General features: G+C 39.5%; 1 protein-coding gene across 2 annotated transcripts in view; it reads left to right on the top strand.

Annotated features, from left to right (window-relative positions):
* RELN (reelin) overlaps window positions 1–12574 on the top strand; it is a 300351-nt gene that overhangs the window by 187545 nt on the left and 100232 nt on the right. For both annotated transcript variants that reach the window (XM_076328234.1, XM_076328227.1), the window contains exons 12-17: window positions 644–795; window positions 3818–3930; window positions 5640–5848; window positions 7946–8074; window positions 9224–9333; window positions 12336–12402. In XM_076328234.1, the coding sequence (XP_076184349.1) occupies window positions 644–795; window positions 3818–3930; window positions 5640–5848; window positions 7946–8074; window positions 9224–9333; window positions 12336–12402 (780 nt within the window). The remainder of the gene's footprint in view (window positions 1–643; window positions 796–3817; window positions 3931–5639; window positions 5849–7945; window positions 8075–9223; window positions 9334–12335; window positions 12403–12574) is intronic.

Genomic DNA, 12574 nt, shown 5'->3' with positions numbered 1-12574 from the left:
CTCTTTTAATTATCACTGAATAAAAATAAGAGAAAATGTTGCACAGAAAAACTGAGAAGGATTGTATCATCACATATTAAAAACACAGCAGTCTTTTTTCTAACTCTGTTCATGTGTTAGTTAAAAACAAATGTTAGTTAAATGCTCAAAAAGATGAAAAGAGAACATTTTCAGCTATTACCCACATATTTACTGACTGTATAACAGATATGGTGGATATGTGGCTTTTCAAGTTTCATTGATCTATAAACCTTAGATTATATGAAATGAAACAGAATGCAATTATATTTTAAACATTTTTATGCCAGAAAAATAATGAAGATGATAGAACAACACAACACTAAATATTTGGTAATAGCATTCATTAAAAGCCTCATTTTTTTAGTAATTCATGCTTTTCTGCCAATTTATTTAAAATATTTACATTTACTTTGCTTTATTTGAGTCAACTCAGTTTAAAAACTAGTATTGAATATGTAAGTAATGTCATAGGAATCATATTTGAAACACGGCATTTTGTTGTCCTCTGTAAGAGTAGCAGCAGCTACTTTTGTATGTACAAATGAACTCCTAGAACATGTTTTGTATGAGTTTATCAGTAATGTGCCTCTGTACATTCTCTGCCCACTGTTGACCTCTCTAGGTGGGATATTTTTGGAGCCGTCATTGGTACTGAATGTGGGACACTGGAATCTGGCTCAGCTATGGTATTTCTCAGAGATGGTGAAAGAAAAATATGCACTCCGTACATGGACACTACAGGTTATGGGAACTTAAGATTTTATTTCAGTATGGGTGAGTATATATTCTTAATGTAATACAACATGTGGAGCATGTGAGATTTAAATTGCGCAGTGTGCATAGAACTATTTTAAATACTCCTCAGAAGAGGATAGCTCTGATTTGTGACTGTGATACCCATGAGGATGTAAGACTGACCACTCTCAGTCAGACCAAGAGTCCACCCTTCTGGATGCCCACGCAGGTGTACAAACATGGTGAACACATAAACAGGCCTCCCAGAAATATTCTCCCATATAGCACTGACCTGCAGATGAAAATCTTTCTGAACCAAATGGGGCATTCTGGGTTCAGTAGCCCTTGGGAGTTTCTTCCATGGATTTATCCAGCCATTTTTTTGACTGATATAAACACGTAGCTCCAGGTTAAAACAGCTTAATATAGAAGTTACGTGAAGGTGTGTCCATGTAAGGTCAGTGTCTAAACTTCCTTTATAGTTAGAGGAGATGTGGTCAGTACTGTTACTGGAAAAAGCCATTCAGCTCACCGTGAGATATCTGTGCTAGACCAGCTGAGCAGCTCCCTGGGCTCCACTGACTGCGTGGGTTGGATCTCCCTTGATATAAAGGAAACTTAAGCACCTGGTGCACACATAGGTGTGGGTTCACTCTTACTCAGTCCTCAGGCAAGATTCATTACACAAGCACAGGTTGTTGTTGCCACTTGAGGTGTCCAAGCATATCTGAGATATCAGCACAGGACTACCAGATATAATCCAGGGTTTGTGGGAGAGGCACAGCCTTCTGGAGTAGCAGGTAGGTCAGGCAGGTCCCTCTACAGTGTCTAAAATGATCTTTGGTACTAGTTTTTATCAACTGAACCTGCCTGTTGTGCCCACAAGACCCTCCAGCCACTCCATAGTTAAACAATTCTTCACGTGAAGAAGAATCTTGTCTTGTACCTTCTAATTTCATTTGATGCCCCTTACTTCTTATATTAGAAGAGATGGTCATATCTTTGCCATCCTCACCACACCGTAGAGGATTTTACAGGTACCTGTCATATCCTCCCACAGTCATATCCATGTGGACCCTGGTGTTAATCCATCAGAGTGAACAGAGTTGCACCCAAGGATGAGATAGGAGTAGCACAGAGGTGGGACAGACTTACCTAGCTGAACCCACAGAATAGTTTCTGCTCAAAAGCTCTTATTATATTCATAAACATTTTCTTCTGCTAATGTATTGGCCCAGGGTGAGATTCACACAGAGTGTGCTATAGTGTGCTACAGTCTTGGAGGACGTATGGCCTACATGTGGCATCCCTAGTGAAAAGCACTGATGTGGTGTTAGCATCATCTGCGGACCTTCCCTGCTGGGACAAAGTGCAACCTCAGTAATTTACCCGGGCTAAGAAGGCAGCCAAGAACAAACCTGTCCTGCCACTTCCCCTCCCCACTGTTGTTGTCAGTGCAACTGCATTAGTTCGGTGTTGCAACAGACCAAAATCCCTATGAACATGGTGGTTATCACTCAGTACCTCACAGTGTTTTTCCAGAACTTTTATTTTGCACATAAAGGAAATTGCATGAGGCTATTCTCTCAGCACCAGGTTTAGAGGAGGTGAGGAGTTTTGCTTAAAAGTAGAGAATAATAGAATAATAAAGGAGGAAGCAGAGACTAAACTTGTGACCTCCACAAGCAACCTTCTGAATCAACAAGAAAAAAGACCCTTTATTTAGTGAGTGGAAGACCTCATGTTGTTGTCCTGAATTGTCGCACATCTCCTCTGTGTTACATGAATTACCAGTAAAGCACAGGAAAAAGAGGATGCTTTTTCCCAGTTCTTCCAAGCATTACAACACCTGCAAGAGAAACAGGAAAGAAATTTGCTCAACCTTCTGAACTTAGGGGAGAAGTTGTCAGCACATGCAGGCACAGAGAATAGTAGGATAACACTTAAAAAAGGTATTCTCTACGTACTTGTAAATTAAATGAATAATAGTTTAAACATTCAGGCAAGCAGAGGATTTGAAAGGACACATGGATGTTCCTTATTACAGTATAATACACATCAAAGATGCACATCTTATCCAGCTCTCTGGACTTTGCTTTGCTTATTCCATTCCAAGAACTGGCCATCTGTAGTGAAAATAGCAGAGAAAGTGTTTCATATATGCAACCTTTCTACTTTACAGACTTTTCAAAGAAGCTTCCTCATCCTGGTTTTTTCTGTTTTGTTTTGGTTTTTTTTCAAATACCTGCAATACCCATAGTGTACAGGGAAATGATGTTTCCTGTTTCAATTACAGATACTTTGTTTTAAAAACTTTTTTCCAGAACACCAAACTAGTGTGATGATATCCATCTCGTAACCATAATACAGAGCTTAATGCTCAAATTTGCCAATACGTCTGCTCTCTCAGAGAAGGTTAATAAGTGTTTTGGGTTCTACCAGTACAAAGATATTTCAAATGCTGCCCTATTCCAGTGAGGCAACCATGACACACATGTTTTGTGTGATACAATAGTCTCCATCCATCCCTTTTAGGATATGGTGTAGATAGTAGAAGCAGCAGCAACAAAAAAGGTACACAGCAGTCTTCCTCATTTCCTACTAAGAGCAAATTCTCAGCTGCCAAACTATCAGCTGAGGAGTATTTGAGAGGTCCTCACATACTATGTGTGTGGCTGCACGGAGTGTGAGTACTAAATAACAGTTTACTGATGAGAACTCAAAAAGCAGAGCATTTCTCTGTAAATAGGATTTAAAGTATACAGATAGCAGTATTGCTTTGGGCACAGCATTTTCTATTAAAATTGTTTTGATAAGCTGATTAAGAGAGTTACTTGAGGTTTTCATAATTGTCAACCCCCTTGATCTCTAGCATGGTGTATCTGATCAAATAGTTCTTACACATTGTGTCCTTAGGGCTGGTGTTCTTTTGTTTCATATCCTAAGTTAAATAGCATCTGGTTGTAATTATTTTTGTAATTACAGCTGCATAATATGATTCCACTTTCCAATAACAGGGGCTTCAATTAATTTTTTTCTCCCTCAAATATGTGTTGTACAGGGGGAACTTGTGATTCTGGAGAATCCCATGAAAATGATGTCATACTTTATGCCAAGATTGAAGGCAGGAGGGAGCACATACCTCTTGATACCTTGACCTATGCTGCTTACAAGGTAAATCGTCTTAAACAAAGTAGGTGGATGGGATGGATAGATCAATCTATTTTTAAGCCATCACAACAATGTTGTATGTCGCATTCCATAGGGGCAGTCAAACATGACCTTCCCAAGCACATAAATCACATGCAGATCTCACAACGATACGGTGCCTTTGTGACACAGCTCTGCAGTTATTGCTGATTACTCCACCCCAGAGCAGGACTGCGGCATTGGCTAGTGCTAGGATAACAGGCATGTGGGCAACGGGCAAAAATTTTCAGCCATCAGCTGAAAACTTCGGTGATAATGCCTCCTGACAAATAATTACTCCTGTCTCCAGTCAAGCTCCTGCTAGCCACGGTTTGATACTCAGGAGCTACGTCCTGAGAGGGTCAGTCATGGTGAGATCAGTGGCTGGGGGAAGAGTGACTGGGAAATGCCTGGATGTCTTTCCTGCGCCTGGTGCAGGAAATTTCACATTTTACACTTTTTATTTCCATTTTAAATACAGTTGTGTGCCCTCTGTGATGCGGGTATGAACTCAATCATAGGATATGGTTGCTGGCAGTGTGCACAGGCAGCTTCTCCTCTGCCGTTAGTGCAGCTTCCTTCCAACCACATCTACCACCCAGGCAGGACAATAAGGACCTCGAGCTTGCTGTCAGGATCCTTCCTGTCTAGGGCAAGGAAGCACTTAGACCACATCTACCCTGAATAACCCAGCCCTGAGGTGTCCTTACTCTGCTGTTGTAAAAATGATAGCAAAAATTGATACGTAATACATATATATGTGGATGCACTAGAGATTGAAATGCAGTATGCTTATACAGTATGTAGGAAATTTGGTGGTAAAGATGCAGCTATTTCAAGCACAGGTCTGTGTGCATTTTCACTGTAACTCTAGCATTCAGAGAGCAAATGTTTACAGTAGGGTTTGGTCTGGGTTTGGTTGAGTCACTTGCATTGTTTCATTGTGCGTGGCTTCCCTCCACGCCTGCTTCTGTGTGAAAGATGGGGTAGAACTTTTTTAAAACTAAGGAAACTGTAATTGTAAAATAATAAAAAATTAATTGGGGAACTCAGGGAGAGATAGGATCTGAAATTACCCTGACTTCATTGTGGAGGTTTTTTTTAAAACAAGCAGTTTGAAAGCTGACATCCTCTTTTGACATAATAAAGGTCTAATTACGTTGCTTTAGGACAAAGGCTAAGCTTTGTAAAGCAGTGCTTTCATTTATTTCCACAACATAACATCCTCCCTACATACATACGCCTGTGAACTCATGCTGTTGCTCCATTCTCACGTATTCAGACTAGACATGCCACTACCCTGCGTTTGCTTCTCTGAGCTGAAAGGCTGCAGGACAAATATCGTTTTCCATTAGCAACTGAGCACTGACAAAATAAACTAGTATTTTTCAGAACACAGAAGGTACAGTCTTTTCTACAGTGTCTTTACAACCAAACAAACTGATCCCACTAAGGTGGTAAGCAGCACTGGTATCCAGAGTGTTAATAGCTATGCACATAGTAAAAAATGGTTTTATTTGGGATCCTCTGTGGAAAAAGGTGGCTAAAAAAAGTTAACAGAAATGAAGCAAGGAGAGAGAAAAGTACATGTTTGGTTCAGCACATTTGGAGTTGCTTTTCTATTTTGAATAGTACCTTGTGGCCTTTTTAAATATTATTTGTTTTATTTAAACCTGATTTAATTTCTTTTAAAGGTTCCATCTTTGGTTTCTGTTGTCATTAGTCCGGACCTGCAGACTCCGGCAACCAAGTTTTGCCTGAAGCAAAAGAGTCACCAAGGCCACAACAGGAATGTCTGGGCTGTGGATTACTTCCACGTCCTTCCAGTGCTCCCTTCCACGGTGACACACATGATCCAATTTTCCATCAATTTGGGTTGTGGAACTTATCAACCTGGTAACAGGTACAACAGACGAGATTTCTCTTTTGATTATCAGCTTTCTAGCATATTTTGGTTTATAGCATCTATATGAGTATTTGGATTTTTTTTTCTCAGAAAGAACAAAGCCAATTAATAATGACAAATATAAGCTGCTCAAAAGCTCATGTTTCTCCTGACCTCCACAGGCCCAGGTTTATATACCTCATCTGCAATAAGGAGTTTATTAAATAGCTTTCCAGGTCAAAACTTGCTTTTCTTAGTCCATTATTCTGAAATATGTTCATGATTTCAGACCGATTTTTGCTCGTTTCTAATGGATATGAGATTTACCTCTTAATACTGTGTAAGGGGGAAAGTATTAAAAGCAGCAGCAGAAACCTGCCCTACTGACCTCCCAGAGATTACTGATGCCACAAGCGTATCTAATACTTGTAAGACTGGTGATAAATGGCCCTGATCTTGACAACCATCAGTACGAGGACCTCACTGCCTGTACACTGAACACAGAACTCTTCTGCTGGCTTCACTTATTGGGACGTTCAACATTATTTTTTCTATGGAGTTAAGGGGGAGGGAAAGGGAAAGCAGGAAGTCATTTGCTGCTCCATGTTTTGTAGAATATTAGAAATGTTGGTTGGAAGGGACTTTCACAGGTCATCTAGTGAAACCTGCTGCTGCAGGTGGGATCATTACCAGCACAGGTCAGGTCAGCCACAGCTTTGCCTATCCATGACTTGAAAACTTCCACAGATGGGCATTGTGCTACCTCTCTGGGTGACCTGCTCAAGTGAAAAGGTGTTTCCTACTGTCCAGTCCAAAATGCTGAAGCCATGTCTTTATGGCCATTGCCCTTTCTACTGTGCCTGCCAGTACTGAGGAGAGTCTGGCTCTGCCTTCCTTGTGAGTGTCCTCTGCACCATCACAGGCTGCTGTAGCTCACCTCTCCTCACCAGGCTGAGCAAGCCAACTCCCCAGCCCCTCCTAGCTCGGTGCTCGAGGCCATGGACATCTTGGTCATCCTCTGCTCCACCTCTCCAGTTTCTTAACATCCTTCTTCAAATAGGGGATCCAAAACCAAACTGTCCGTTGTCCCTCTTTCCTTATGTACATGTGAGACTGGTTTGAAAACTTTTTGAAAACTGAACTTGTTAATGAATTTTGGGGAGAATGCATTTAATAACTCATTGTCATAGACTCAGTGGATAGTCTCATGGAGTTTCCAGTTCTCTAATGTCACTATCTGTGCATAGATGGTTTGGTTTACTGCTAGTCAATGAAATCAGAGAACAGCAGCCTTTTTCCTGGCAAATCTAGAGGTTTTGCATAGGGTTATGTCCCTATGACTCACAAAATCCACCACTGATTGCTCCAGGCTCTGTGAGGTGGGAGGAAGCCTCCAAAGACCACTATGGCTGGGCAGCGCAGAGGCTCCCATGGTCCCGGGGGCTCTGCCTGCTACGGGGGCTCTCTGAAGAGTGCCCTTCCCCAGGTCCCCTCCACCCTCTGCAGTCCTCAGTGGCAGCTGGCCGTTTTCACTGTTCCATAGTGCTTTTCTGATCTCCATTTAGGCACAATGGGTTGAGGAGGCAGATGACTGAGGAGTCCAATGAAGTTAATATTTGTCAGCAATGGAAGGGAAGAGCCAGCCAGTGCATGAATAACTAGTGGTCTTTTACTATGTTCTGAAGATGTAATGGTTAGCAGCTGGTGGTTATAAGTGTCCCGTGCTCACATGACGCTGTCTAGCTCTGATGAACCCAAGTTTTCTCCTCATTATTTTTGAAACCATTTCCAGGTGAAATTTAAGAGTAACATCAGCTCATTTAACAGCAGCAGCATAAAAACACTAGCTAGATGGTGGCCAAAAAAGGACTAGGTGTTTAGACAATCCTCAGTCTATAGGATACCCTTTTGTTTTAAAACACTCAGATTTGTTTCATGTTTGTATTTTCAGGATTTTTTGTATTCAAACTCTGTTTAAAATGATTTCACGTTTCAACATCAGTTATTAGGAATAGCAGATTTGGTGGTTTCTCAGTGTTGGTACTTCTGCTTTCATATCTATGCCAGGTAGGCTCACAATGTCTTTCTCCTTTCTTTCCTTCACTATGTTATCAGCGTCAGCTTGGAGTTTTCAACCAACCATGGTCGCTCTTGGTCCCTGCTCCACACTGAGTGTTTGCCTGAGATATGTGCTGGGCCTCACCTCCCCCACAGCACCGTCTATGCCTCTGAAAATTACAGCGGGTGAGAGTGTTCTCTGCAAAGCTAACTGAGATGCAAGATTAGAGAAGTGAATTATAGGTGACAGAAGAAAGCAGCAAAGCATGCAACCCCATCTCATCTTTCATTTTTTACTAGCTGAGGACAGCAAGGAAGGAGTGTTTTGGTCTCCCTGGCTGCCCATTAATGAAATTTGAAATACATGGGGCTGCTTCTGTGGTATAATATCTTTTTTCTGATGCTAAAGATAAATTACAAAAAAAAAACCTGTGGACAGCATGCTGGTAATTAAAAGAAAAGTTATACCTTGTCAAAGCCACAAAAGTTTTCTTCTTAGTCAGAGGAAACATCAGTCAAAGCCATATTTATATCCTCAGACACCTTTACTCACTTGGAATCCCAATACTGGGTTACAATGAAGCACATCCTCTGTACTTCTGCAGATGGAGATGGTTGTTAGTGTCACTTTCTTGTAACAACCCTTCTCTTTATTTTCGGTACTGTTCTGACCATAAAATGAACTGTGACATCTTGTTGCATAGTGCAAATCCCATGACTCTGTATCCCTCTGTATCCCAACTTCCACAGACACTTCAGAGCAGCAGGTATGACCATGAGAAGAGAGTGTAGTTGAAGCATTGCTATGATCTGGTGACCCTCATTTCTGTTCATTTTCATAGGAACCTTTACCCCCGGTGTGTGTGGGAAGTGTAGCCACTGTGGATGACATGAGAATGATGGCCCAGACCACAGCAGGCAAAATCCTCTGTGCCCCTCTTCTTACCCCCAAGGGTTTCCACCAAACAGCTCAGTCATACTGAAAGGTCTAATGCAGTATGCAATTTAGGGATATTCACTGTGATGGAGGCGTTGCTATAGTGAAGCAGGTTAAGATCGTTGCTGACTTCATGCATTCATACAGGGAAAAAAAGGGCTGGGTTTTATAATGGAATAATTAACATTCAGATATTGTATAAAAATATCATGGGCCATGTTCTTTTTTATTCATTTATATTTTCAAAAGCTGCAGTAACTTCACTGCTTAATTTGAGCAGATTTTAGAATTAAAAATTCTCACAAAGCTTCCAGTATAAGTAAATACATCTGCAAAACATACAGTTGCCTAACAATTTTCAGTGTAAAATGTTAGTATTTGTGTCATATGTATTTCAGGTGGAACCGAATAACTATTCCCCTTCCCAATGCGGCGTTAACAAGTGACACCAGGATTCGATGGAGACAAACAGGACCAATCCTTGGAAATATGTGGGCAATCGATAATAGTTAGTATTCTTATCCATGATCATGATACATCAGAAGAGTAAATTTTTATATGCTGCTCCAAGTAAAGGTATTTTCCAGAATCACAGGTCAAAGGATTTTGCGTTTGTTAAATTCCTTTTCTTCATATCTGCACTTGGTGACAAGTGCATTTTGAAGCTAGAGGGGAATTCTGTCATTTGAAAAGACAATGGCCTAGTAGATTATCCTTTTTTTTTTCTTTTAATTGAATGCTTTCCAGGAAAAGATATTGGTGGCAAGGGCTTAATATAACTTTTCCCCTGACTGCTTAGTCCTAATTACATAAATAGGTACTACACTGTGCTATTAAGGACATGTACTGCGCCAGCCTAAGCAACAGTTACAGCATCTGGGACATATTTTTCCTTCTGGACATAGAAGACCTTCATAAAGCAATGCTGCTACCAAACACTGACAAAACTTTTACATTGTTTACAACATCTTCAGGGAGAAAGTACCATCTGTTTCAAGGAAGTATTCTTCTTTTAGGAAATTATTTTTCACCTCCTGTTCTTTAAATGGCTATGAAGAACTGGGAGGAGCTTATATTGACTCATATAATTATAAAACTTAGTGTGGAGGATAACCAGGGCCTGTCTTGAAAGGAAATACTTTAAAGCACAGAAAAAATATTTAGGAACACAGGGCAAAATAGATACATGGTATGAAATGTAGAAATAAGTATGATTGAAAGGGCTAACTATGGGAAGGTGCAAAATTTTTAACTTTGCTCATTAGCCTTAGATGTTTTGGGACTAAGTAAACTACATCCAGAATTTGTTGTGTTAGATTTGTGAAGTATGTTATTTAAAGATTTATGGTGATGTTCAATAGCCTGTGAAATTTTGTAGTGATTCCTAGTAAGGTTTGATATGGAGCCTGGGAATGGTAAATAGTTACATTTTGCAAAATTCTTAAAATAGATTACTGCCTAGTTTTGAAAAGAAAATTCTTGAAGCTCCTTTGATAATATAATGCTACAAATGAAAGTTTTTCACAAAAAGTAATGAAAATTGTTCTCTTAATCACATTAATGAGAAGTAGCATCGTCTTGACATTCTGGATAGAGTATTCATGCTTGTCTTTAGAGATGATGATTTACATCAGAAAGAAAGTAAAATGAAGGGAAAATTTAGATATATATACATAAGAAGATGTCTGTGAGTATCTGCAAAGAAGAGTTGCTACCTAACAAAATGCAGACTGTAAGTGTTGGAGATGCTTACAGAAGTTCACAGAAATAAGCGCAAGATAAAATCAATGCAAGGATCCAAATTCTTTACAACAGAACAAAACAACAAGATTTTGAAAATTAATGGACAATTCCTATACCTGCACTACCTTTGCTTGTACAACTAAATACAATTTCATCAGAGGATGCTGCATGTTCCACTCTGTACGATCTCAAAAGCAATTTTAACAACCATCTGCCTAAAAACTGCCTACTCTGAAATTTGTTTGAGGTGTAGAACCATGACATGGGAATCAAGTCTTAAAGATGAACATGTTTATGAGGTTTTGCATGCCTCCTTTGTTAGATACTAGTGGAACTGAAGCTTTGCACTTCGGTATTGTAGGGAAAGACTTATAAATATTGGCAAGCCACTCAAATTCTTGAAGAGAGGAAGATTTTCAAGGATTCAGCACTCTGACTTTTAGCTTCACAACTGTTTCTTATGTGAATTAAGTTTTAAATGAAATCTGGAAGCTGGCCATCTTTTAGAAACGCTGGAAAACCGCCAATTTTCATAAAGCTTTTTTCATTTTGAACGACATCATTACATCTTTAACCCTTCTACTTTTACCACCCCCTCAAAAAGACCTCAAAAGAGAGACAAATAAATCAAACAGACAGAACAGAATTTTTGCACCCTGAAAAGTGAGAAAATCTAGAAATCACATGAAGTCTGATGGGGAGTTAGTTACAGGGGGTAGCTAACAGGGATTTAGAGTGCGTCTGCCAGGGAGTACTGACACACTGCTATGATGGGCAACATCATAAAACTAAGAGAGGGAATAAGTACTGCTTGTTACAGATGATTTCAAATTGGTGGCTATTTGGATGACATTCCAAAAGTCACAGTGCAAGTGGATGACTCCAAGTAGTAGGCATTCTTCAACAGAAAAGCTGACACTATTCATGGTTAAGGCCTGTTTATCCTATTGTATTGAAAGAACATTGTCCACAAGTTATCACTTTGGACTACACCCAGGTTAATGCATTTGGTCTATACCCAGATTAATGCTTTTGTTTATAGTAGTGCAATGAGATGTAGATTATACTGAGATTTGCTCATCTTTCCATCCTTCATATTTTTCACAAAATATCAGCACTGTCGATTAGGAGTCATTGGAGGAAGATGAAGTAAAAGAGTAAAACAAGTCTGGAGTATTTTTGAGTGCATATGATTTGGAGTTTTATTCCATTTGAAAGAATCAGTGAAAGTGTATGATATTTAATAGTTACTTAAGACATATCAGGGCAGATTCTAATTCCAATAAGTCCAGTGAAGTTAAGTATGTGGATTTCAGTGAGAGAAGCAGCGATACATTTTAAAAATCTACAAGACGGCTATTGGAATGTACTAATATATATATTGGATTACAACTCTGAAATAAGATGAAGAAAAGGGAAGGCAAGAAAATGGTCAATGCATAGCAAATCATCTGATCTCATTCACAGCCTTAGAAAAATCAGATACATTAATTAAAACATCAGTAGTGTCTCAAGCCACAGATAGACATTACCCATTAAATAATAAATTATCCCTGGCTATCCTTGACACAGAGCAAAATTCCATTACTCAGTTCTACAGAAGGATACAACCAAACACATTTTATCCTTTTGTAGACCTCTTCCAGCTAGCAGGATTAAGATAAATACAATAACTGTATGATCAGCTCTGTATACTTTCTTGTATTCGTTATATTCTGTTTATTGCATAACATAACCCTTCATTTAACTGATTTCTTTTCTCTGCAGTTTATATTGGTCCATCTTGCCTCAAATTCTGCTCAGGGCGAGGACAGTGTACTAGAAACGGCTGCAAGTAAGTTATAATTCAGTACTTGTATTCAATTTCTGTCACATAGTTCACTTGATCTGAAAGTTGAAGTGATTTTTATTTCAGCCCTTGCTTTTTGAGATGACTAAATGTAAAACTAGCATAGGCCCCAGAATGCATAAAGCTCATTGAAGAGCTAAAAGTCAATCTTTCTAAA

Source organism: Aptenodytes patagonicus, chromosome 1, assembly GCF_965638725.1.
Source record: "Aptenodytes patagonicus chromosome 1, bAptPat1.pri.cur, whole genome shotgun sequence".
NCBI lineage: Eukaryota > Metazoa > Chordata > Aves > Sphenisciformes > Spheniscidae > Aptenodytes > Aptenodytes patagonicus.
Note: the sequence above shows the minus strand (reverse complement) of the source record. Positions and strands in the feature narration are given on the sequence as shown.